The 27,872-nt window shown below is 45.3% G+C and overlaps 1 protein-coding gene across 1 annotated transcript in view; it reads left to right on the plus strand.

Moving 5' to 3' along the window:
* RABGGTB (Rab geranylgeranyltransferase subunit beta) overlaps positions 1-27,872 on the plus strand; it is a 211,814-nt gene that overhangs the window by 27,010 nt on the left and 156,932 nt on the right. Inside the window, exons 4-5 of the mRNA XM_086953884.1 lie at positions 311-416; positions 25,450-25,502. Coding sequence (XP_086810010.1) covers positions 311-416; positions 25,450-25,502 — 159 coding nt within the window. The remainder of the gene's footprint in view (positions 1-310; positions 417-25,449; positions 25,503-27,872) is intronic.

Here is a 27,872-nt window from a genome sequence, read left to right on the forward strand (position 1 = left end):
TCACTATGGAACTTTTTTACAATCATATTTAAGTGTTTTCACATAAAATGTGCTTGTGTACTCTACTTGTGTCATTTCTTGATGTTACATAAGGAAGATGGTTATCATTTCAGTGTGCTATTGGGTCAAGGAACAAGTCCCCTCGCTCCTACCCCCAAATTCCCACATCCAAAAATAGAACTCCGCTATAAAAATGTGAATATATAATAATGTAGCGTGCAGTGGCTTATTCAGTAAAGTCCATGGTAAAATATAATTTAGGAAAAAGTATAGTCTAAATCTTATGAATTGTATTTCTTTTTCTTTGCAGATTCTCACTTTGTATGATAGTCTTAATGTTATTGATGTGAAACAAATCGTTGAATATGTGAAGGGCTTACAGCAAGAAGACGGGTCGTTTGCTGGTGACAAATGGGGTAACCTATTTAATCTAGTCTTATTTTCCCTTTAGGTAAATTGTCCGCTCTATAAATGCTTTTAAAAATGGGATCATTTGTCTTCATGGGTAACTGTTTACTGGTTCGAGTTTAGTATTTTTTCCCACATTTGATTTGTGCACCACTTAAGTATGAAGGTTTTATTTTGAGAAAATACTTTAATCCAAGATGCACTCTTATTTATGTTAACAAAGTTCTCTGCAACCTTCGCCCTCTTCTTCCCCTCTGGTTGAGAATTACCTGCAATACTTGCATAACAAGTAGAAAAACTTCTGTCACTTAAAAAACTTTGATACTGTCCAAGCCATGGTTCATAAGCATCCTCCTGCCACAAAAAAAAACTATAAAAAGGAACATGGGGACTAAGTAGAGGGATAACGCCTAATACATAGCACTGTGCTTCTAACCAGTACTATTACCGGTAGATCAAGTTGTTACTCGTCCTTCTAGACTACCTCAAGCTATAATAAATATTCCTCTATTTTTAAGTATTTAGCGGGATTTTGAAACCTCCCATTTTCTTTCACTACTCGCAGAAGAGACTTTTGCTTTGAAGGTGAGGAGCTAAGCTATTATTCATCATGGGATTCTCTCCGATATTCCGGAAAGGTAGAATATCTCTATAAAATTACTATTTTTCATAGAAATACATTGCATTCAGTCACACTTAACTAGAAAACCAGCCGAATTAGGCAGCTTTCCTCTGTTTCTTTCTACTAGCTGCTGCCTTTTCCCCCCCACAGATTCTGGACTCTTCAGAAACGCCCCCCCCCCCCCCCCCAACAATAGATCCCAAGTGGTGCCAGAATGTCATGCACACATTTATGAAAAATCCAAGACTTTAGGAAACCTAAAGCTTTTAAGAAATAATCTGCTCTTGTTTAGGAAACCATCAGACGTACTTGTTATGGCCTATTTGTGATACTATCCCCCTAAAAAGAACTTGACACAGATACATTTTCTCTGTTACCTTTGCTTATTTCTTGATCTGATGACTATGCTGCATTGTATATGTATTTCATGCTGTTTGAAAAGTACCTAGTCATCAACGTTGCTAGGTCTTCCCTACGCAACCATGTAAAATAAGTAATTTTTGTAGCAATGTGTTCGCCTTTTTTGGTTTCATTCACCATGTCTTAACTTTTTGACAAGTGCTTTTTGTAGGTATAATGTTTTAGGAAAGATGACCATGTTTGAGTGATTTATCTTTTTGACTCTCACTACATCAAGTGGTGTAACATTTTCAGAAAGATGCTATAGAGGAAGCTGAGTTACGGGGAAGTTGTGCACCTGAAGACAGTACTGTGGAGAGCCTCAGAACTTCTACAGTAGCCTCTACATTGGTCTTGGAGGCAAGAGTGCGAGTTCCTCTTCCCTTTGTCGCACTGCTTCTGCCAGTGCTGTAAGACTTTCAGGCTACTGATGCTTAAAACATGAGATGTTGAGCTTATTGAAGAGGCTTTTTGCTAGCATTGCTCGTGGGATTATTGAAGTGACTCATATTTCCATAAGAGACAGGATTCTATGTCCGCACCGGAGGCTTCAGATTATGCTTTTCCTTCTTCGCTGTTTATTACAATCACAAAACACAGCAGCCCAGAAAAGCAGTCCAATGCAAAAAAATATTTCTCTATATCCCAAAACAAAGGGATTAAGAACATTGCATCATCCAAAAACAGTCGGAAAAAACTACATATCCCATGAAGTCCGTGAATAACCACATAACGTTTGTCCTTTCACAGTGTCCTTCGCACGAAGATAGAGCGTCCATCTTGTGTCCCCTTCCTTTTTCTTCGCTGCTTCGCAGCCAGTTAAGTCTATTGTTTTTCTCTCACATAGTTTAGCTTTGTGTGGGATTTGTTGCATGTCTTTGGCTTCTTTTTGACTATCGGGCGCTTTCTGATGCTGTAAGGGGGCTCTGTGTGGTCACTGTTTTTCTCATTTTTGCAGAGCCCTTTGCATCGCGAGGACGTTTTTACCCCTCACGCGATGTCCCCGTACTTGCAGCAGCACTGACTGGGCCGCTAGGGGGAGCCGTCGCGTCTCGTTCTCCTCGGCGCGGTTTTCCTCTCTATGACTGGAACCGCGTTGAGGAGAGGGAGCCGCGCTGGAGCCTCGCCTGCCGCCTCCACCCTGACACCCGGTTTGGGCTGTATTTGCTACAAGTTTCCCTTATGCCCCAACGGGGTCTGTATTGGCGGGTTACCGCGACGAACGCCTGTGGGCTGTATGACAGCACCATAGCGGTTTTAACCGCTTTTACCCTCAGAGTTGTTCTGCTCCGAAATTGGCCTTAATCGGGTCTGGCCCTTCAGTTTGTTTAGCGCGCAGGGGGGGCGACGTAGACCCGGTCCTCTTGAGAGGGTCTGCGCGCTTGGAGGTGGGTGCTGCCTCAATAGGTCTGGTCACCAGCCCAATATACCTGCTAGCCTCCGGCTGGCCCCTACCTGGGTACTGCGGTTACCTGTGCGTCCCCGTGCCCACCTTTTCATTCCTGACCAGGGGGTAGCCAGTCATGGGTGAGGGGTATTTCGCAGAGGAGGAAGAAACTCACCAGTATCTCTGTGATGATGAGTTCTACAACGCTGTAGATAGCTCCATCTATAGGTGTGTACAGGAAATTGTGGGTCCCATGGAGGACAGACTCTCCGCGCGCATTGTGGAAGAGTGCGCGAAACTGGCACAAGCGCATGTAGAGACTCCTGGAGGCAACCCGGCGCCCTCAGAAGGGTAGCCTCCTGCTCCTAAGAAAGTGTGTAGGGACGGGGTTCTGGGGGACCGCAGGGTGTAGACAGGAGTGCCTTTGAGCGCCTGCAGGACTCTTTTCTGGTGAAGGCAACCGACCCTACCCCGGCGTCGCCCCAGGGACCTTCAGGGCAGACTGGGACAGCCCCTTCCGCCCCAGGAGGGATCTCCCCGGCAGACACAGACGACGACGAGGAGTCTGTGCGCTCGTGACGGCTGTCCAGCTCCGCGGCGAGTTACCACAGGATAGTTCTGGCATGCTGGACCCGGACGAAATTATTCACCTGCGGTCAGCGGCCTGGACTCCTGGAGACAAGGTCGCGAAGTGTGCGGCGGGGCGTCGCCGCAAGCCACGGGAGAAGGAAGCACAGAGTTGTCTGAGGGGAGAGTGTCCACGTCCTACTCTAGAAGGGAAGGTCGCCATGACACCAGAATTGGATGGCAAGTTAGCCACGTTCATGGCGAAGTTTGTCAAGGACCCCCGTAAGGGGATTGACTACTCCTGGCGTTCATGTCAGGATAAGCTGCTAGACGCCATAGGCCCTATCACAAAGATCTTGGATATGGCCGAAGGTGGCCAAGGTTTCTGGCGCCCCCATATCCCCGGACGTGCTATCTAATTGGGCTCAGAGGGTGGTCATTTTCTTGGGGAAAGCCAACTGCTCCCTCTCGACGGAACGTCGCTGGTCCCTGCTGATTAAGTTAGATCCCAAGTTAGGGGATTTAGCCTCTTTGGAGGCGGGAGCGGTAGCGCAGGGCAGCTTATTTGGGGACCTATTTATTAAAGAACTGGGCAAATTTGTTAATACATTCACCTCCCTGGACAAAGCCCAGCCCAGTATAAAGAGGGTGTTCCAGCAACGCTTTTACCGTGGGGCCGGTCACGGTAGGGGCCACGCGACTGGCCGTGGCGGTCAGAATTTACCCAACAAAGGGCAAGGCTCCGGCAGAGGCCAGTATACCACGTCGGCAAACTACAACAACTTTTATCCGATAAGTGGCCAGCGGTTCAGGGGGTGCGGCGGCGGCTTCAGGAACGACGCCGGTGGCAACAGTTCCCCTTGTAAGTTTGATACCTGCAAGCCAGGTACAGATTGGGGGCCGGCTAGCGTTTTTTCCGGAAGCTTGGGCGGCGATTACAGCGGACGCATGGGTTCTGCAGACCCTAGCGGGCTTCTGTTTAGAGTTTTACGATCGGCCCTGTCAGCTAAGGGCGCCACGCCCTATCACTTTTTCGCAGGCAGATGCGCGATTGATCGACGAGGATTCAGCGTTGCTACGCAAAGGAGACATTTGCCAGTCAACGCGACACCCTTACGGTTTCCTCAGCAACATCTTCCTGGTGGAGAAGACGGACACGAGCAACCTCAGACTTCAACGGGTGGTTGGTTTACCATCATTTCAAGATGGAGGGAATCCATCTGTTCCGGGATGTTTTGCTTCCGAACGACTGGATGGTCCGTCTGGACCTCAAAGATGCATACTTGGTAGTACCCATTCACCCGCCTCACCGTCGTTTCCTTCAATTTCTCTGGAAGGATCAGGTCTTCGAGTTCACCGACCTTCCTTTTGGGCTTTCATCGAGCCCCCCCCCCCTGGTGCTTCACCAAACTGTTGCACCCGGCGGTGGAGGTCCTTCGGAGTCAGGGGATTCGGATAATTGTCTACTTGGACGACATCCTTCTGATGGGCCAGTGTCCCGACAAGTTCGCTCTCCAGCTCAATCAGACTATTTCCTTGCTGCAAGGACTCTGGTTCATCATCAACGAAGACAAGTCGGTCTTTTCCCCATCACAGACAATGGTATTCTTGGGTTTCGTAGTGGATTCTGTGCAAGCCTCTCTCAGCCTCCCTTCCCGGAAGTTGGCCAAGATTCGGCATGAACTGAAGCAGACGGTTTCCAAGTCGCACACTTCCCTGCGGCAGATTGCCAGGATGGTAGGACTCCTGTCCTCCTCCATTCAGGCAATCTTCCCGGAGCCCCTGCATTATCGGGCCCTTCAGCGCCTCAAAGCGTATCACCTCAGGAAGGGTTGACTTACGACCAGCTGGTCCCTCTGTCGCAGGAGGTGAAAGGGGAAATGAGCTGGTGGCTTTCCCATATGGAGGCGTAGAACGGCCAAGCTATTTTCAGGTCAGTTCCGGATTTAGTCATAGAATCGTACGCCAGCAGGTCCGGCTGGGGCGCCCGCTGCAGGGATTTCTCCAAAGGCGGCGCTTGGTCGTCCGACGAGCAAATGCTCCACATCAACTATTTGGAGTAGCTGGCGGGGTCCTTTGCGATCTGTTGTTGGACCAGGGACTTGGCAAAGTCATGTGTACTCTTACGGATAGACAACGTCTCAGCGGTTCGATATGTCAACCATCTGGGCGGTCCTCTGTCCCGAGCACTAGCAGATCTGGCGAAGGATTTTTGAGATTGTCTGTCCAATCGCGTCTCAGTGACGGCGGAGTATCTCCCAGGCAAAGACAATCAGGTAGCGGATTTGCATTCGAGGTACCTGCGGGACTCCAGTCTTTGGAAACTGGACATCATGTGTACCAGTGGCTGAACACCCTGTAGGGTCCATTCTCTGTGGATCTGTTTGCGTCCCGCCTGGATTTCCAACTACATAGGTTTTACAATTGGAGGCCGGACCCGCTAGCGGAGGCCACGGATGCATTCCTCCAGAACTTGAGTCTGGAGCGACCCTATGCATTCCCTCCTTTCTTGATGGTGCTGCGGGCGGCAGCCCAACTCCGTTGCCAGGAGGCGGAGGTGATAATGGTGAAGCCCTGTTTGAGGTCTCAAGTCTGGTTTCCAGTTCTTCTGGATCTTTCCTGGAATTCTCCAATCCTACTCCCCCGGCTCCCTTATCTTCTCAATCCGAACGAGGAGCCGCACCATCTCATAATGCAAGATTCTCTCCGCCTCATGGCATGGCGGCTTTCCGGAGACGCTGTTCGCTCCCAGGACTTTCGGAATCGGCTCGGAACCTTTTGTCTAAAGCCTAGGCTAGCAGTACTGCAAAGAGGTACCAATCCACTTGGACCAGGTGGGTTCATTGGTGTCTTCGAGACCTGGATCCCCTGGTCTCAGGCGTCGTACCCATCTTGAATTTCTTGGCGGAACTGGCGTCAGTGGGTCTAGCGTACCGCACCATTAACGCAATGCGGTCGGCAATTTCAGCGGCACACGAACCGGTAGATGGTGCCCCAGTGGGGGAACATCCTTTTGTTTGTAAGCTTCTTAGGGGAGTGAGACTTTCTTTGCCCACGGAGCCGCGTTATTCCGTCCTGTGGTATGTGAATGTTGTGCTGGATCTCTTTCTTTCTTGGCAACACAACAAGTACCTCTCTTTGAAGGAGCTGTCCGCCAAGTTGGCTATGCTCCTGTGTTTAGTGTCATGGCGTAGGGTTTCGGATGTGCGGGCCCTGGATATCTCAGCAATAATTTTTTCCCCAGAAGGGGTGACTTTTACGGTGGGTCGTCTCGCAAAGTCTGCGACTAGGTCAATTTCTTACCCGGCATTTGTAGATGTACCAAAACTCTGTGTGGTGCAGTGCCTTAAGACATATGAAGATGTCACTCTTGAACTTTGCCCTCTGGGTGAAAGACAGTTGCTCATTGCCTTGTGTAAACCGCACAAGGCTGTATCCTCCCCCACTATAGCCAGATGGGTTCGGTGGGTGTTGCAGGAGGCTGGGTGGATTGATACGAAGATGTTCGGTGCTCATTAGGCTACTAGGGCCATGGCCTTGAAAGCTTTCTCGTTGGGTGCACGATTGGAGGACTTGATGCGTGCAGCGGATTGGTCCTCGGATTCCACTTTTAAAAGGTTTTATTTCAAACCAGTGGTGAATATTGCACATTTGGTGGTAAGTAAGCTTTGAACAAGCATAATCTGAAGCCTCCGGTCCTGACCTAGAATCGAAATTTGCCTAGCTTAGTAACGGTAAGTTTCAATTCTATTAAGGACACGGAGTCCAGGATTATCCCTCCCAATCCTTCGGAGGATATCCCACCCATATGGCTGTAAGGAAACAGGTTTTTGTTTCTTTGTCATTGGTGGTATTGCTGTACATTTTCTCATGCGGAAAGTGGATGGTAGACGCTTCTGATTGGATTTGATTCGATTTTGCAACGCTTACACTGTTGCAGTGGTGGCTGATGAGATTTGAAAGTGGTGTGACGTAAAGGGTTGTCATGAGTGACGTGTGGTGAGCGAGCTTAGTTGGCGAGCTCTACTGTCATAAGTAGGTTCGGGGGGGTTCTCCCCGAGAACATTTCGAAAAAAGAGTGGGCAAATGGAACATTTTCGAGCAAATTTGAGAAAGCAAGAATGTTAATAAGGATGTTGTGAAAGTGTTGTTATGACAGCAATAAAGAGATTCCATATGATAACAACGTAGGTAGCTGCTCATTCAGAATAACCTAAGAATGACATTACTTTTCTCTAGGATATATCCTCAAATACATTTCGCATATACTACTTTATTTTTATTAAGCAACAGCCTGCATCAATGCTAGTCATTGCTTTCATATACTAAAGTGCGACATCACTCACCAGTCAATGTCATTATGTGCATACACATTGCACCACTGTGGGCAACAGTAGCACTGGAATTAGGATCACATGGGATGTCCTGTAGAGGCACCACCTTAAACACAATCAATGCACAGACCACTGGGGACTGCAACTGAAAGAACTGCTGTGGACACCACCAGCCCTGACATTACCTGGGAATTCCACACCACTCAATGCCACACTGGGCACATGTTTTTTGAGAACAACAATGGTCCCATGCAACACTGGATAAAGCATACAAATGAATACAGACACATTGGATTCTGTATTTAAGTGACTTGTCCAGCCGGACAGTGGTCAACAAGTATATTTACTTTATATCACAAAATACAGAGAGAATATCCTTCGACAATCTCACGGTGTGGGGCACAAGCCTGTACCTCAATTACACAAAGACACTTTAGTACACTCAAAGTGAACAGGAAAGGGCTTTTAGGCAAAAAGCTTAAATTGTTCTTTAAATCATAATATATATATATGTACACGATGGACACCAGTTTTTTCGACTACAGTGTCATACCATGCATTTTCCCCCTGATAAATGCACAAGATAAATGAGCAATCGCGACGGGCATTATGGGCCGGGGGGGGGCGTGGGGGGGGTGGGCTAATCACGCCGCAGAGGGGATGGGGGGGAGGCGAGAGGGGTTTAAGAGAGAGAAAAATAATAAAAGTAAAACTTACCGTCCCGAGACTCCCGCCGTCCTGGTTTTGAATTCCTGCAGTGCTGTACTCGTCATCAGGAAGGCTGCAGCCGGTGACGTCCCGACAGCGTAGAAATGGCCAATCACCTCGACATGGCTGGATATAGCCATATGGTGATTGGCCATACAGTGCGGCCCGTCAGCAGAGCAGCCAACACCCACGCGCGGCACAATCCTGCTGCAGCAGCCAATCCTGGCGCAGCGTTTACAGCAACACTGCGCCGGGATTGGCTACGAACGGGATACTATCTGCCCGTTATGAGACCAGGGCCCCGGGTCCCTGCCTGACCGTGCCTGTGTCTCGAGTGCTATAGAGGGGGGGAAGGGAAGGTCTACCACTGTGCGCATGCGCGGGCCAGTCGAAATTTTGACTACTCCTGGATTCCACATGCGCATTGCGCAGTCTACTAGTACTCCGCTGTTCTGCTCTGCCTGTGCGCTGCCTGTCACTCTCTGCCGCAGCCACGCCCCCCACAGCCTACTTCCTTATACAATGCTGATTCTGTCGGGCTTGTCCCGGTGCCGGTAGTGTGCTCAGATTTATTTTTAAACAGATGTATTTTAAAATCCATTAAATGCATGTGTTGGCAGACAGTGCGGTCGTCCATGGCTAGTGGGGCAACGCCCCAACCCCCCCAACGGACGCAACGCCACTGCGCTGTTGTGTTTATTCCACTAGGTAATGAAGGCTCGAAACAGGACCGTTGATGCTTTGGCATGACTCGCGCGAAGAAAGAGGAAGGATGACACAAGATGGACGCCCTATCTTCGTGCGATGGACGCCCTATCTTCGTGCGATGGACACTGTGAAAGGACTAACGTTATGTGGTTATTCACGGACTTGATGGGATATGTAGTTTTTTCTGACTGTTTTTGGATGATGCCATGTTCTTAATCCCTTTGTTTTGGGATATAGAGAAATGTTTTTTTGCATTTGGGTGCTTTTCTGGGCTGCTGTGTTGTGTGATTTTAATAAACAGCGAAGAAGGAAAAGCATAATCCTCGCCTCCGTGTCCTTAATAGAATTGAAACTTACCGTTATTAAGATAGGCAAATTTCGATTCCTCAACACAACTGCTCTAAATATGATTCATCCACTGACTATTGTGCCTTACCTCCATCATAAGACATGTAAGGCTTCAATTGATTACCTGCTGTTTTTCCAGGATTCTTTTTCCAAACAACCACTCATGATATTTATACATCATCTTTTTTAAAGAATGCAGTCAGAACCGAAGGCTTATCCTTTTCCATTCTCTCCAGGCTTTTGGAAACTAAGGTAGCAGCTTTCTCAATTCTGTTTTCTTCAAAACTCTTAAAAAGCCTTCTAAAATAGACATTCAGACCTGCAAAGTCGGATCCAAGTTTCAAAAGGAATATCTTCCTTACCATATTGACTGCAAGAAAGAAGTTTCATGCTTTTGAATCCACATAATTTCCTTCTTCAGGCAAGAAAAGCAGGATATGGGATCTCTAGCATTTGAGATATTTTCAGGAATGTCTGGATGACGTTTGATGCCTCAAATCGGGGAATTGGGATGGCAAATTGCAGATGTCATCCATAGTCTTGAAGTCATTGCAGTGGTGGTAGTGGAAATTCTACCTGATGGAGTTCATTGTCACCCATCTATTATTTCTCAAATGTGAGAGAAGAAAGCATTGCTGGAATGCTGGAGTACTCATTTGGACAACCTGACAACTGAGGGTTTGTCATCTCTGATACTATGGTTTTAAAGAAATTAAATGCCAGATAAACACATTGGACCTGAAGGGGGTTCATCGGACGAGACCCAGGGTTCTCTAGAACTGTCTACGTTTGGGATATTTTTAATCTTCTGCACCCATCGTAAGCAGTTTTTAGAGCACAGCATTGCACTGAGACTGCCCCGTTGGGAATCCCTGACAGATTAAGATGAATCTTGATTCTGGTCATAACGTTGCCTTGATTTAGTTAGATCTCTCTGCAGCGTTTGACACTGTTTCACATGAAATCCTGCTCCATATCCTTGAATAAGTTGGAGTGGGAGGGGCGGTATTAAGGTAGTTAAGATCTTTTCAGAATCATAGAAAACAAGCTGTGTGGATGAAGCCCTTTTACTCTGAGGAAAATAATCTAAGATGTTGTGTGCTGCTGGGCTCTGCATACAGCGGCACACTTTTTAACATTAACTTCTCCACTTGTCTTATTAAATGGAATCATTTGGCATTAAAATTGTTTCACACGCAGATGACACGGCTACTACTTACCTATGAGGGTGATCCTGCCTAAGATGCGCAAACATCCTCAGTATGCATAGAGGAGGTTATGAAATGGCTGAGTTAACTGCAGTCAATGTAACTCGGATAAGACAGAACTTCTTGCTTTTTAGTTCCAATCCACTACCAGGTTGGATAGGTGTTTGGTCAAACTGTTGTCCATTGCCTCACCCACCTACGGAAGGGGCTTGGAGATCATCTTTCTTTTAAACTCCAGATTTCCTCTGTAGTGAAATCCTGCTTCTGGATACTAAAAATGCTAAGAACATTCTTGAATTTTCTTCTTTGGGAAGATCAAAAATCACTGGTCCAGGCTGGATTATTCTAACATTCTCTAACTTGGAGTTTCATAATACATAGATTTGCATGTAGTACAGTACACTTTAGTCAGTCTTCTGTTTAAACTGTCTAAACTCTCCTTGGGTCTCACCCTTGCAATCAATTGTATTAGTTGACGGTGAGTAAAATAATTTATATTAAAACTCTACTTATTGCACACTGAGCCTTCTACAAGGTTGGACCAAAATATCTGCTTGATCGGATGCAAAAATACTGCCCCTCTAGGGCCTTGCACTTGCAAAATGCAAATTCTGTTAGATGTTCTCTGCGTTAAGAGGAAGAGAGTAGGTGCTCTGCCTTTTCTATACTAGCTGCCAGGAGTTGGAAGAAACTTCCTTCTCAGCTTAGATTCATTTCAGATGAAACAGCTTTCCGAAACAAAAAATCCATCAGTTTAGCCTATAGGTCTGTGTATTCCTTCCCTTTTGCCTCAGCTCCAGGACGCTCTTGAATAGCCCTGCAAGTGCATACATGCATTCATTCTTTCTTCATCTCAAAATGTTATGTATCTGGGGTTTGACAATCATATGAAACATTTGACTACAAGCTATTTATTTGCTCCAGTGGATCTTTGGTGAATGTTTTTTTTTTTTTAAAGATGTCTTAGGTTTGTATTCAAGACCAACATGAGACTCAATACTTCAGAGTGGCAATATCAATGACACACAGTGATCAAAGATGTTACAGCAGAATTCCAAAGGCCAGCAGACAGATTATTTCCAGTGACAGCACATTATCAATTCGAACCGCCCCCCCCAATAAGCCAACCCCCCCCCCCCCCACCACCCCCTCCACGTTAGGTCCATTACAATGTAATCATGAAAAACAACCGATATGTATACTTCCTATTGTATCAGCCTAGGGCTAACGTCAAGTAACTATGTATCAGGAGTAGTACCAGTAAGCTCCTGAGGGTCCATTTCAGCGCCTACAGTGCTCTCCTCCTTGGTTGCTAGGTAAGTTTTATACAATTCCCAAAAGTTTTTAGGTCTGTTCTGTGGTGAGAGAACATCACTAAAATACTCAGTTTGGGTGCAACAGTATAGCATATCCCTTGACCATTGGGCTATCGTTGGAGTCGGTGCTCCTGATCAACAGATTGCCACCCTGCGTTTGGCTATCAGCAGGCCCATGTCTACCAACCTACGCACTCCCTTAGGCTTCTGTTTTAAGTCGCCCAGTAGGGCGAGAGCGGGCTCTGGAGTGAGTGTCGGGTTAACCACCTGTCCCAATTCCCTAAAGACCAAATACCAAAAGTTGGATTTCCCAGGGCAAGACCAGGCCAGGTGAAGAAAATCAGCTGGTTGCACGGTGCAACGCTCACAGTTCGGCCCTTCTCTTAAGCCCTCTCTATGCAATCTCTCTGGGGTGTAGTAGACCCTATTGAGATACTTAAAGTGAATCAATCTGTGTCTACCATTTAATGAGATGCGCACATAGTGTCAGCTATGTCCCGACCCAGATCTCTTTGCCAAGCTAAACAGGCTTTAGTGTAGTGATTTTCTATATAGGACATGGATAGTTTATAGATTCTGGATACTATCCTGGAAGGCGTCTCTGCCTTTATGACGTTGGACAAGGCAGGCAGCTCAGGAGGTTCCAGCAAGTCGCTCCCTAATCTATGCGACAACGCTTGTCGTGTTCTGTGAAATTAGAATTTTGTAAGGATAGTGGGGGTAGCGGCACCAGTCTCTAAATCTCCCCAGCTCTTTGCCGTATCATCTCCAAATATTTCGCCTATGTTCTGTACTCTCAGCGAATTGAGCGCACACATGACCCACTTATCCCTGCACTAGGGTAGCCAGCGACACCAATCAAGAGGAGCAAGCGGATCGTAGAGAATAGCACCCGCCTGTAACTGTAATAGATAGTGGAAAGCGTGCATTGTCTCATTGATTTGAATCTAAAATCCCCGTCTTGTGATCAGCAGTCCCAAACATCAAAGCCGGCAATGGGAGAGGGGCAGCCACTAAATTTTCTATACGGAGATGTGGTGTGTCCGGTGTTTCGTGCATCCAGTGGTAAGCATACGCACTTCACGCTGCCCTGTAATATAAGTCAAAGTCGGGGGCACCTAACCCTCCCACATGACACGGTAGCGTAAGAACCTGCCATCTGACTGGCGCCTATTTGCCAGCCCAAGCCAACTTCACCATCAGTGTTGTTAGCTGATGAAACAAAGCGCAAGGAAGAACGGTGGGAATGTTAGAAAAAAGAAATACAAATGAGGCAGTACGACCATTTTCATGATGGAAACTCTGCCCATCAGAGAGAGTGGTAGTCTGATCCAACAGTCCACCTCATCCTCTAGTTTGCTTATAGCCACTTTATAGTTTTCTCTAAACACAACCTCTGGGTTGGTGTGCACTCGTATACCCGAATATCTCCACGCTTCCGTTGACCACTGCAACTAGTAGTCCGGTTCGAACAGGATTGTGGCCTGGGTAAGAGGAAATATGTTAGACTTCGGCGGGTTAACACGTAGTCCTGACACCGCACCAAAGTGCACCACTTCACTCGAGACCGGGGAGAGGTTCCTTTCAGGGTCTCTTATGTATAGGAGCATATCGTCCGCATAGGTGGATACAATTAATTCATAGCCCGGGAACCTAATGCCTTTGTGTCTATTATTCTCTGAGTGCACAGGCTAAAGGTTCGGCCACCAGCGCATACAATATTGGAGACCATGGGCAACCCATCCTTGTGGACGCCAAAACGGTACTCGGGTCTTCTCCGCATGACTCCTATATTATTCGTCACGAAGTTCCCACGGACGTTCCCCACTGTTCTTATCTCCCTCCATAGCGCGCAGAACGCGATTACTTCCGCAACCGAAATGAAAAGCGGACTTCCCTGGTATCCTGCAAGCCTGTTCCGCCATTTTACCCTGGGCTAAGACCTGACTCAGAAAACAATCTGTACCTCGGCAAGTCCCGAGTGATCAAAGCTCATAACCCCGCAATCCACATCCTACTCTAAGTGTGAATTCTATATGCAAACAAACCGTGCAAAACAACGGTGAAATAGATGAACTTAAAAATAAATAAGTGGCAAAATAAAATAAAGTGGAGGACAGGCTGTGCAAACCGAAAAGAAAGGAACAAAATAAAATAAACACTTCACAAAAGTACATATCGTATTCATTATATGCATTTCAACAATAATTCAACAAGTGTTTCATTGGTCAGTCTGAAACCTACAAATGCACTATACCATGGGTGCACCTTTTGTTTATAGAAAACTTGAATAGTCAATTTTTTCATTGAGCCCTTTTGGCTCCTGGGTCCCTAATCTCTTGATCCAAAATATTTCTCTTTGGAGGAGGGATCTGGTTAGATCCTCTTCTTCACGTGGTTTAATTTTCTCCAGGACTGAAAACTGTATCTGGGAAATGTTGTGTTTATTTTCAAGCCAATGTTTGGCAAGATTACTCTTGATGTTTGCATTCCTGATAGTACTCTTGTGTTCTGATGTGAGAAGTTTCAGTTTTCGCTCAGTTTTTCCCACGTAGAGTTTTCCGCATGGGCATTTAATGTAATAAATCAAGTTGTTGGAATTACAGTCACCATCATAGTGGAGTGATAACATTTTGCCCGTTTGTGGGTGATGTAAGTTAGCCCCGACAATAACATTATTACAGTGGACACAATTCATGCAACGTTTCATCCCTTTTTGGACTCGCTCTGATTGTATCAATGGTGTGTTTAACAGTTCCTTCAAATTCTTTGATCTGGTGTATGCAAAGATAGGTCTTTGAGAGAAAATCTCTTCAAAATCTGGCTCATGCTGTGAAAGTTCCCAGTGCCGTAATATGGTATTTTTAATTTTCATTGAGCTGGTTGAGAATTTTGATACAAATACATGTCTTTCCTGAATTTTCTTCGGTTTTTGTTTTAGAAGGTTCTCCCTATCGTACACTCTAATCCGTTCTTTGGTTTTCTCAAGAACACTTTGGGGATAACCCCTTTCCATGTATTTAGAATGCTGAAGGCTTAAGTGTTAGTCCAGATCCTCAGGCTCTGAGCAAATCCTTTTTATCCTCATGTATTGAGACATGGGTAAGTTGTCTCTTAGGTTTTGCGGATGGAAGCTCTGGTACATGAGTGAATTGTTCACGTCACTGTTTTTCCGGAATACCTCAGTACAATTTTTTCCATCCTTTAATTTGATAGCCACATCCAAGAATGAGATTTCACAATCACTGATGGTGTGAGTAAACTTGATTTGTTCAATGTGTGTTGAGTGAGTCAATTTTCTGTTCCAAGCTTTCTCTGTTGCCTGACCATAGCACAAAAATATCATCAATGAATCTTTGGTACAGAATGCTTTTGTCTTGCCAATCTTCATCGCTGTAAATAAAGTCTGATTCGAACTTCGCCATAAATGTATTGGCGTATGCTGGGGCCCCAGCAAATCCCATTGAAGTTCCACTCTGTTGTAAAAAGAACTTTGAATCCCACTGGAAATAACTATGGTACAAGCAGAAATGTAACAGTTAAAGAATAATTGTTTTTCTGCTCTGATGTCAGTTTGATTCAACAGAGCCCATTCCACAGCTTCCAGTCCTGATTGGTGCGGAATAGATGGATATAGAGATTTGACATCTATAGTACAGAGTAACAAATTTTGGGTGGTGGGAATGTCCTTGAGTTTCAGAAGAAAATGGTTCGTATCCTTGATGTAGGAAGCCAGTTCTGCACAAACTGTTGCAAGAATATGTCAATGTATTGGCCTAATGGCTCATAGATGGTGCCACATCCTGTTACAATGGGTCTCATGGGTGGGTTGTGTTTATCCTTATGGACCTTGGGGAGCATATATAGGCGGGGACGCCTCGGGTATTGTACTGTGAGAAATTGTTTTGTACCTTTTGAAATGTAACCTAATTCATGAGCTTGATCCAATATTGTCTTTAAAGTGACTTCCAAGTCTTTGGTTGGATCTTCGTCTAATTCCAAATAAGTGGTTTCATCAGAAACATGTTCTTGAACTTTGCGTAAATAGAATTCTTTATCCATAATGATAATTGCTCCTCCTTTATCAGCTTTTTGGATGAATATTTTTTCATTCTTTTGAAGACCTTTCAAAATGTTTGTCATAGTCCGATAGGTTTTTGGTTTTAGATTTCCGAAAGCTCAATTTGTCTAGGTCATTACGAACTGATTTTTCAAATGCATCCAGGATTTTGTGCGTAACTGGAGATTGGAATTTGAACTTGGGTTTAAACTCCATGAGTTCTGTCGGTTCTTTTTCAGGTTGTTTTGGAACCATATTCGTGAAAAAGTGTCTTAGTTTAAGGACTCTCATGAATTTGAAGAGAGCTACTTCACATTCCAAGATGTTCGTATCATAAGTGGGAACAAAGCCCAATCCTCTGTTTAAAACTCTTGATTCGTCAGTTGTTCTGTTTTGGATATATTTATTACTAAATGTGTTTGTTGCTCCTTCTTTTGCCTCTCCTTGTTTTGGGTTTTCCTGGTGGTTGGCTTAGATCCCCGACCTGGGGAAAAGAAGATTTAGATGTTCCTGAAGCTGAAGCAATTTCTACAGTTTCTTTTGAACCAGATGTTCCCGCTATTTGTGTTTGTGCTGATGGTCTATTTGCACTGAGATCAGTGTCTGACACTAGACTTTTAGCTGATGAAGCCCGACACTGGATAAACACTCCAAAGAAATCCAGGAGGGCAAACTAAGAAAATTCAAGAGATACGCTTGATTACAAGCTAAACGAAGTCTACACTTGGGCTGAGGTATACTCTCAAAGACGAGTTTACACAAAAAGGCACCAACAACATCTGAAGAAAGTCTAGTGTCAGACACTGATCTCAGTGCAAATAGACCATCAGCACAAACACAAATAGCAGGAACATCTGGTTCAATAGAAACTGTAGAAATTGCTTCAGCTTCAGGAACATCTAAATCTTCTTTTCCCCAGGTCGGGGATCTAAGCCAACCACCAGGAAAACCCAAAACAAAACGAGGAGAGGCAAAAGAAGGAGGAAGAACAAGGAGCAACAAACCAATTTAGTAATAAATATATCCAAAACAGAATTAACAACTGACGAATCAAGAGTTTTAAACAGTGGATTGGGCTTTGTTCCCACTTATGATACGAACATCTTGGAATGTGAAGTAGCTCTCTTCAAATTCATGAGAGTCCTTAGACTAAGACACTTTCACGAATGTGGTTGCAAAACAACCTGAAAAAGAACCGACATAACTCATGGAATTTAAACCCAAGTCCAAATTCCAATCTCCAGTTACGCACAAAATCCTGGATGCATTTGAAAAATCAGTTCGTAATGACCTAGACAAATTGAGCTTTCGGAAATCTAAAACCAAAAACCTATCGGACTATGACAGAAACATTTTGAAAGGTCTTCAAAAGAATGAAAAAATATTCATCCAAAAAGCTGATAAAGGAGGAGCAATTATCATTATGGATAAAGAATTTTATTTACGCAAAGTTCAAGAACATGTTTCTGATGAAACCACTTATTTGGAATTAGAGGAAGATCCAACCAAAGACTTGGAAGTCCCTTTAAAGACAATATTGGATCAAGCTCATGAATTGGGTTACATTTTAAAAGCTACAAAACAATTTCTCACAGTACAATACCGTGGCGTCCCCGCCTATATATGCTCCCCAAGGTCCTTAAGGATAAACACAATCCACCCATGAGACCCATTGTAACGGGATGTGGCACCATCTTTGAGCCATTAGGCCAATACATTGACATATTCTTGCAACAGTTTGTGCAGAACTGGCCTTCCTACATCAAGGATATGAACCATTTTCTTCTGAAACTCAAGGACATTCCCACCACCCAAAATGTGTTACTCTGTACTATAGATGTCAAATCTCTATATCCATCTATTCCGCACCAATCAGAACTGGAAGCTGTGGAATGGGCTCTGTTAAATCTAACTGACATCAGAGCAGAAAAAACATTTGTTCTGGAACTGTTACATTTCTGCTTGTACCATAGTTATTTCCAGTGGGATTCAAAGTTCTTTTTACAACAGAGTGGAACTTCAATGGGATTTGCTGGGGCCCCAGCATATGCCAATACATTTATGGCGAAGTTCGAATCAGACTTTATTTACAGCGATGAAGATTAGCAAGACAAAAGCATTCTGTACCAAAGATTCATTGATGATATTTTTGTGCTATGGTCAGGCAACAAAGAAAGCTTGGAACAGAAAATTGACTCACTCAACACACACATTGAACAAATCCAGTTTACTCACACCATCAGTGATTGTGAAATCTCATTCTTGGATGTGGCTATCAAATTAAAGGATGGAAAAATTTGTACTGGGGTATTCCCGGAAAACACTGACGAGAACAATTCACTCATGTACCAGAGCTTCCATCCGCAAAACCTAGAAGACAACTTACCCATGTCTCAATATATAAGGATAAAAAGGATTTGCTCAGAGCCTGAGGATCTGGACAAACACTTAAACCTTCAAGTTAGGAAATTCCCCCAACAGGACCTTGGACTCCTGCACGACTTTGTCATCCGCTCTAACCTGAAGTCGTTTTTCTAAGGTCGCTAGCTTCTTTTCTAAGTCAGTGAGTTGTTTGCGGATCGCCCGAAGGACGCCAGAGTGTTTGGTCATAGTAACGCCGCAGGTATAAACTTTGAACTTCTCCCAGACCACCTGAAAGCTATCCACCAATCCCACATTGGTCACAAAAAAGCGTTTCAATTGCTTCAGTTACTTCTTCTTTAAAAAATGCATCGAGCAGAGAGTAAGGGGGAAACCTCCAAGTGAAGGGTGGAATAGCCTTCCAGGGTGCATCGAGCACTAACCGTATCGGGGAATGCTCCAAAAATGTATAGGGAAGCACCTCACAAGCTCGAGCTCTCTCATTTAACCGCCTGGCTGCCAGCCAATAATCTATTCGGGTGTGTAGGATCATAATGGGCTGAGTAATGCGTAAATCCCTCAAGTCAAACCTTACCATTGCCCGTCTACTGCTCTAGCCCCTGCTGTGATGTGTCTCTCCGACCCCCCCCCCCCCCCCCCCCCAGATCTATCCTGTAGTGGGTTCCTGCCTAAATTGAGATCCCCCACCCCAGAGCTGTTGCCCCTCCCCCGCAAGCCAACCTTGTCTGAACGTGTGGTATAAAAATCAGGGTTATCGAAATTGGGGCCGTAGATGTTAACTATGAGTAGGTCCATTCCCCCTACACCTGGTGATCACAAATCTACCTTCCCTGTCCATGTCTAATGGTTAGAGTTTGAGGACGGTCTTAGGATTCACCCAAGTAAGTACCCCCCACCCCGAAGCATGTGTGGTGAATTACGCCGCATGAATGTTACCATGTAAACCTTTACAAAGCAGCATGGGACTGTTGAGAGGGAGATGCATCTCTTGTAGCAACGCAATATCTACTTCATGTCTCCTCAGGTAAGTCAGGACCTTTCTGAGCTTCCTGTTGTCGTTAAGACCTCTGGCGTTCCAAGTGAGTGCTCAGAGTGTGTCAATAGCTGTGTCGCTGCAAGTTCTACTGGGGGCCGTCATGGGGTGTGTCTTGCCTGTCTTGCCAAGCCAACCAATGGAACAGATAGTTTGTGCGCTCGCTATGTGTAATCATGAATACAACGTAAGAAATGCCATACTTTTCAAGTCGCATGTCCTACCCTCCCCTACTCATGTCAGGCCTGCCCCAACTGTGCCCAGACTAAATTCCAACATAAACTCCCCGTGTGTCTTCCGAATGTTCAGCAATTCAAACCAACATATCATTAACTCAGGATCTCCCCCCCCCCCCACCCCTCCAGATCAGTACCCAAGTAGTGTAAATCACTCATGGGTGGACGTTGCTCGCCTAGCAGGATTATGCGTCCCAACCAGACACTGTTCTTAACCCGCCCACCATCAGACCTAGATAGTGCATCTGCTAAATAGAACAAATCCACCATCTACATCCTAAAACCTGTTCAATCAGAATATACATTTGCAGTATTCCCACCCAGATCTGGTCCCATTGCAATTAACACTGTATCCCAACAAGTCATGTGGCGCCCTCCGGTCATTTGCAGCTCAGTCAGTGGGTCCATGCAGATCAATACCATTCCCGCCCAGGTCTCTCCCAAGTGCCATGCTCTTATCTGTGACTTGTGTGGACAAGAGATCAGTCCTGATCGTCCAATTGACCTCCAACAGCTCCCTCCGAGGAAATACGCTCCTGAATGCTACCTAACTCTTTGGACCAATCCTTCAGGGCTTTCTGTAATGCCTTTAGGTCAATGAAGATCCATGAGTGACCCTGCCGGTCTACACTCAGTCGAGCCGGATATAGCAGAGCGTAGTCTATGTGTTGGTCGCTAAGCTGGTGCTTCAGTGGCACGAACTGTCTGCGCGCCTCCTGCACTTGTGGCATGAAATCCAGATACATAGAGATGTTAGCTCCCTCGTACTGTAATGTTGGTCTCTGGCAGCTCTCAAAGCCGAGTCTCTGTCCCTATAGTTCAGCAGTCTCGCTATTATCGGTCTTGGGGGGTGCAAGGAGCGGTGAGGTCTTTCCACCACAAATATAGGAGAGAACGTTTCACTGCAGAGGAGGGTTACCAGAAGTTTCTCGACACATTTTTCCATGTTGCCAGTCTGAGTCGATTCCGGAAGGCCAGTGATCCTCAAGTTGTTGCGACGGGAAATTGCTTCCAGGTCCTCCGCCTTATCTTGCAACACCTGCAGCACTCTCCCCATTTGCTTATGGTCTGTGTCCAATGTCTGTGCTTCGTCCACCTCTGCAACCCTGCGTTCCGTCATGTCCAACCGTTCTGCATGCTTATCCATACTTTCACACATTCTGTCCATCCGGTACGAGAGGGAGTCCAGTTTAGTGCCCAAAACAGAGAGGCTGCCCTGCAAACCTTTTTCCATAGCAGCCATCATGGTGCGAATGTCACCATCCGCATCTTTCTGCACCTGATCATGCGTGTTGTTCCCTCCGTCAGCGGTGTTCCTCCAGTACCTTCGTCTTCCTGTGTTCAAACATGATTTTAGTGTGGGTTTTGTCAACTCTGCCCATCATGGTCAGGTCGTAGCCACAACCAGTGCAGAAATCCACCAAGCACTGAGGTAGGTAGCTTCCAGAAATGGCAACTCTTTGAGGCCCTGCCTGTGGTTCTAACCACAGCCTTTGACCAATGTACAGGACAGCTAAGGCCAGCATTGTCGTCTCTTCGCAGGTACACCACCCTTGAGAGGGCCAGTCGCACACTCCCCTGCTAAGGCCTCCAATCTTCACTCACGACCTCTGACACCCAGGTGCTCCGATCCAAGTAGCCGCACCGGGGATCGAACTGAGGCTCCAGCATATAGTCCTAGCTAGTGTGTGTGGCATGCATCACCACACCATGCCTTGTCCAAAGAGCAGAACTTCTTCATATGCCATGCTCAAAAAGAACTTCTTCATATCCCGCAGTCTCAAATCGACACAACAGGGACACCACCGGAGTGCGAGTCTGGGGCCCCCAGGATAAGCAATGGAGGGCGCTCCTGTTGCTAGCAGCGCCAGGCAGCTCCCCGTGCTGCTCCAGTATCTCAGCACGCTAAGCAAGATGGCGGCTCAATCACCTAAACTGATACTCCAGTACATATCAGGCACCAGTCGGAACTGGGGCACTGGCAGGTCGTTCTCGCTCTCCCGGGCTCTGTTACCCCAGACCAGTGAAACTCAATATCCCGTTGGAGCCGCATCAGCACCCAGGCAGTCCTCAGCACTCTCAGGTAGTGAAGATGGCCGGCGTTCCAGCTGCGTTTACTCTTCAACCGCCAGCCTGCCAGGGTACTCACTGCGCCTCAGATATCGGGGTCGCTTTAGCTTCTTCCCCACGCGCACCAGGGGGCCGCTGCCCGCAAACAGGAATTCTGCGATCCTACCCGATGCGAAGCCTCCGCCCGGGCAAATCCAGGTTCGGCCTTCCCCTTCCAATGGCCAAAGCCCGCTGCATCCAGCTCCCTCTTAGCGCTGGTATGCTGCTCCCGATACTGGGACCGTCCGGCAGCAATGTGGCTGCAGAGTCGCGAACAGCCCCCACCTCCTTTACAACAAAGAGGGGGTGGATCACAGGCACGTGTGGAACTGCAGCAGGCCTCGTCCGCCCACCCAGTAGTGCATGGGTGTTCTGGGGCCGGAGACGGCTTGTTGCACCCACGTGCCCCTCCAACACCAGCTGCAGTCAAGGTCCGGTGTGTAGCGTTGTGTAGATGCAGATGCAGGATATTTAAAGGATGTTTACAGAATAGTGTGATGGCAGCGCCATGGTGAAGGATTTATGATGATGACTTGGTTGAGCTGATTTCTTGATGCTTCTTAGTTATACTTCAGACAGATCAAATCGAGAAATTTAATTGCTCCTAAGTAGTCTCATTGGAGGTTGAGTCCTGATCTTTTTCATTTTTCACTTTTTTATCATAAGAAGAGACTTCTGCAAGGGCCATCTGCTCTGCAGAATGCCAGTTGGGATATTTCATCCAAGCCTTCCATCACTGAACTTGACCTCTTGGTCAGTGTTGCCTAAATGTGCATGTTTTCAACTTTTTGAATTCAATTTCCCTCACACTTTATGCAAGAGCATCCACATTTACTCACAAATCCATGAGTGAAAGGCCTTAATTGTTTTCCCCCTTGATGGCTCTGCAAGTATGCTCATGTTATGACCAACAATGTAGGTTCTATGCTATACCTCAGCATGCAAGAGTGTGCTTCATTCAACCTACCTGCCATTCCTTAGCTTGTGATATAGCAATCCACTTTAACTCATTAGAGCAATATCTCTTTTGGATCCTACTTTGGGTTGCCAAACTAGGGAATTGGATACCTCCAGCTGAATCTACCATTCTCCACACCGCATCAATTAAATTGTAGCACACAGTCTGCGGAGGAAAGTCTGCTGCAGAAGGCCATTGCCAGTGTCCGTACTTGAGTAAGTAATAGTTGTTTTGTTTGTAGGACATGCTGTCCAATTAGACTTGTCAGTGAAGCTCCTTTATAACTACCTTCCTGTATCCCAGCACAACAGACTCTTCATTAGTTGAAGTTCAGCAGTTCATTGATAATGTGATTACCTCCATGTTGGCCCTATTGGAATTTTCTTTTGCACCTCCTGTTTGTCTGACAAGTTTCTGCCATTTGTCAGATCCTTGATCTCATTTCCAGCAAAGGGGGTTTAATATAAACCCTACTTTCCGTTGCTGGACTTGAGAAACTGTATGTCGAAGATATTCAACATGTATCCTGCATTTTTAATGACTATATTTATATGATGTCCTGATTGGAAGCCCTTCACACAAAACAAATTCCAAGCAAGTGGCTCCGAATTTGTGACTGAAAGACATATACATCTGCTGAAGGTATTCCACTCCAAATCGCCCATCGCAGCCCAGCTGTGGTACATGGGAAGAATAGAGAAGAAGCCTATTAGATCGGTTAGGTGGGCAGAAAGAAAGTAGCAGGCTTACCAGGGATGCCGCTACAACACATCTGTCTGGCACACAATAACCCAAATTTAATGTAAACAAGTGGTGGCCAAGAGTCATTGGAGTCTGCAAGATATTTGGAGACGGGATAAATTGGGCGCTGGAGCTCTGGCACAGTGCAATGTTAACCACAGAAAAGGGAACTTAAGAAACTGGTGCAGTGCGACCTGTGCTTCAGTGTGGTAGCTGGAGCTAGCAAACTGCCACAATGCACCTGGTACAATTGAGGAAAGGGTCAAGACATCGGGCAGAGGTGTGGTGCCTCAAAATGGGACAAGGGCAAAGCCAGTGCTGCACCCTCGAGAAACTAAAAAAAAAACCAAATGGGCAGCCTTGTTAGACACCAGCTGAGATTAAACCTGTCCCGATGGCGCCTTTCTAGGATCAAAGTCTGTGTATTGTTCTTGCTTCTAATCCCCATTTAATGATCCGTCGCTGATGAGGAAGATTCAGCCATCAAAACTTTCCATGACCTCACAGAGAGAAGTGATCTAATATGAAAAAAATTGAACATCTAGAGTCTGCCCTCTTAGTATGTCCCACAATGGCCAATAGAACAATCACCATTTGAAAGCAACCACACTCCTTTCTAATCTATTAAAGACAGAAAACCGGTTCAAGGCCAGTAAACCAATTGGTCGGAGTTTGCTGACCTGCACGAAAAAGCATCTGTTGCATTCAGAAGACCAAGGCATCCATCTGCCTAGCTTTGAAAAGGACCATTGGGAATGCTGTTAATGGTGTAGCCTACTAGAGTGGATTTACTTAAATGTGGGGAAGCTTGGCCAGAATAAAACAAATACATTTCAACATCTGTATATAAAACATACAGGTGAACTGCCTTGTACAAGTGATCTCCATGACATAGGTGCCATGAGTATTGGAATAAAGGGATACCAAAGAGGATGATGTACGAAGCGCTTGAGCAAATCAAACACTCACCCCAGTCAACTGATCTGGGTTTAATCCATCATCATTCTTTAGTTCACTCCACCACCCCAGTTCAGACATGGCCATATGCAAATCAGTCTGGCCCTGTGCCTCCTGGGAACAGTCCAGCCCGAACTCGCAAGCCATGTCTTCCCGGGACCGGAATCAAGCATCCTGGGACCGAGTTCTGGCTAATCAGCCGTCATCAGCCTGGCTAGCTTGAATCCAATGGCAAAGTGAGCCAGTGACCCATCTCTGGGCATACCCTGCCAACTAAGGGCAAACAAAGCGATAGCAAAGGGAATGATGGATGGAGCGCTTGAGCAAATCAAACACTCACCCCCAGTCAACTGATCTGGGTTTAATCCATCATCATTCTTTTGCTCACTCCACCACCCCAGTTCAGACATATGCAAATCAGTCTGACCGTGTGCCTCATGGGAACAGTACAGCCCGAACTGCCAAGCCATGTCTTCACTGGACCGGAAACCAGCATCCTGGGAATGACTTGCTCAAACGCTCTGTCCATCATCCCCGTTGATATCGATGAGTATTGGAATTTCTGCTGGGCACCAGATATGGCATAAGACTTTCATGCTCATGTCTTGACAGGAAAATGTCTTGTCTTGCACACTTGACGTCCTAACAAAGATCATGTCTGGATCAAAAGAATGCAGACTAATATGCCTTGCAGTTTGATATTCAAAATGTTCTATACAGGTTAGAGGCGAGTGTATAAGAATGTTGCTATAAAGGTGTTTCTAGAGGAAAAGTCAGTCCATTTAATTTGTTCAAACATTGGTGTTTCTCATCAGATTTTTTTGCTTTTATTATTGGTTCTCTTTTCTTATTAAAAGACGTTTCTTAATTTTTTCTCGGTCTACATCATTCATAATTGATCAGGTTTTAGTATGCCCATTTTAAACAGTTGTTGTTATATCCACAATAAAATGGTGTCTTTCTTCCAGGAGAAATAGATACAAGGTTCTCGTTTTGTGCCGTGGCAACCCTCGCTCTTCTGGTAAGTAGCAAAATAGTTTTTTATTTTCAAAATGTTACCTACTATTCTGTTTCATACTTGTAGCACGTCACATAACATACTAGGTATACTTACATCAAGAAACTGAGGGGATACAGTCCTTCCAACAAGTCTAGCATCATTTTACTGTGTCCTTCCCTCTCGCAAAATAACGACTATAAAAAGAAATCCTTGACCATCTATAAAGGTTGTGGTATGTTATATTATTTGGATGGAACCAAACGTGCTTGGTGCATTTTACATGAGTACCTTAGTAATTAGTAATTAGTAATTCGAGTCAAACTAATAAGTTGTTTCGAAATAAAAGTCCTAGAGGGAGAAGAAAAAACAAAATTAGAAAAGTTCAGTCATCAGACGGAGGTCTTTTTAAGCTTAAAAAGGGATTTTTTTAATTACCAAATGTTATTATACAGAGCAAAATGGAGTAAACAAACAGAGCACACAGCACATTCATGTCGATAGACAAATCTTTCTACGTTTTTCCAGCATCCCGTGCTTTCTAGATAGTTTCCTCCAGTTACTGACACCTGGCTTGAAAAGGTATTTTACTCTAATATCACTAAGTTATAACCACCACACAAAGGTGCATGTAATGAAAGTGTCCCAAAAGACAAGCAGAACACCTTAACAGCTTTTGTTGCACATGATGCTGCATCAAATTTCCTCTTTTATTACAAAAAATGACAAGCTAAGCAACTTTGTGTTTTAACGATTACAGTAATGTGTGTAGCATTTATCAACAACTGTGTTCACCTTGATCAAGTTACATACTGTTCAGTCAAGGTATGAGGATATCGCATTAAGTACTGGGAAATATTGTGAAGTACCCAATTGTATATATTATGTAACATTTTTAAAAAGTATTATGAATAGTGATGGAGTGTAGGACTGCAACCTGCTATGATTTAGAGTAATCTGCACGCTTTGCGTAGATGCATTGGCGGTGATTTCATTACTGGAACATGGTATGCCCACGTTAATTCCAATAACTTCAACAGCTTTTTTTTGTTTTAATCCAAAAAAGGTGCGATTTAGTAAGAAAAAGATAAAAACCTCTCTCTTTCCAGACTATGCAGTGAAAGGAGGTGGGGATTTAGACAAATCGGGGGCAAAGAAAAACAGTACAAGATTCATGGAAGAAACCAAAGGAGAGGATGAGTAGTTGAAAGAAACAAAAGAGAATTCAGTAGAGGGGATTAGTGAGCGGGGGGTGTAGGAAAGTGTGATGTTAGGGGAACTAGCAGGTGACCAGGCTTCCTTCCCGGTTTTCTTTTTTTATAATTTTTTTTTTAAAACATTCTTTTTATTAAACAGCACAGGTGAAGTGGTCAATTCATACAGTAAATCATTAACTAAAGTCTTGTTACAGATACGCAATTTAGATAGTTATTTTGTACATTATCACAGTGGGGAAGAAAGAGTATAGCAGTTAGCTACACATATCAAGGTGTCTGTGGAGGGGACATATGGGGGCTCACATATAGCCAGATATGGGAGTGAAAATTCGCCCCGGCCTGATGCACAATTGCGGTCGCCCGATGGGCTGTCATTCTTTTGGTCCAGTAAACCACGTTATTGTCCTGTACTCCATTCTTTCCACGTTAATGCTTCACCTTTATTCTCCACAATAATCTCTCTCCACAGACGGACTGATGCTTGCCAATTTTCAAAGTTTCTAATGTAAATGCTGGGCCATCAGAACCTCTAGCAGAAACACGACAAAGGCCAATTCGTCTGTAAGCAGTGTTGTTTATTAAGCGCTAACCCAATGCATTTCGGGCATCTCAGTGCCCGTCGTCGGGGGTCACCATAATCCACTGACATTATAACAACCTCAATCTGCATGTTCTAAATAAATGTTATTCCGGTCATTTATACTCTGTATCCCCGTCAGTCTTTATGAAAGTCATGAAGGTTTTTCCATGTGTTTTCAACACCAACGAAATAACGAATCACGTTGTTTTGCCAGCCGAGTGTAGTGAAACAATTTTGGTATCCAATCTTGTTCACATATAGCCCCACGATAAATGTTCCATTTCGTCCATAGCGCTATCCATTTTCGGGGACAGCCACGTGCTACATATACAGTTTTCTCCCGCACCATACACCAGTCCATATCCGTCTTCCAATCTGTAAGTGTTGGTGGCGATGCTGCTCCCCATAGGCAGGCAGTATTCTGCTTAGCTACTATTTGGCCAAGTGTTGTCCAAAGTTTGCCCTTGGTGCTCAGATCCGTGGGTTCCCAAGCATTCAGGAGACACCTTTTAGCTTCGAGCCTCATTTCCACCCCCCATACTTCACTCATACATTCATGGATTTTCTTCCAATAGTTGTGTATTAACAGACACTCTC

Source organism: Lissotriton vulgaris, chromosome 1_1 (genome assembly GCF_964263255.1).
Source record: "Lissotriton vulgaris chromosome 1_1, aLisVul1.2, whole genome shotgun sequence".
NCBI classification, from domain to species: domain Eukaryota; kingdom Metazoa; phylum Chordata; class Amphibia; order Caudata; family Salamandridae; genus Lissotriton; species Lissotriton vulgaris.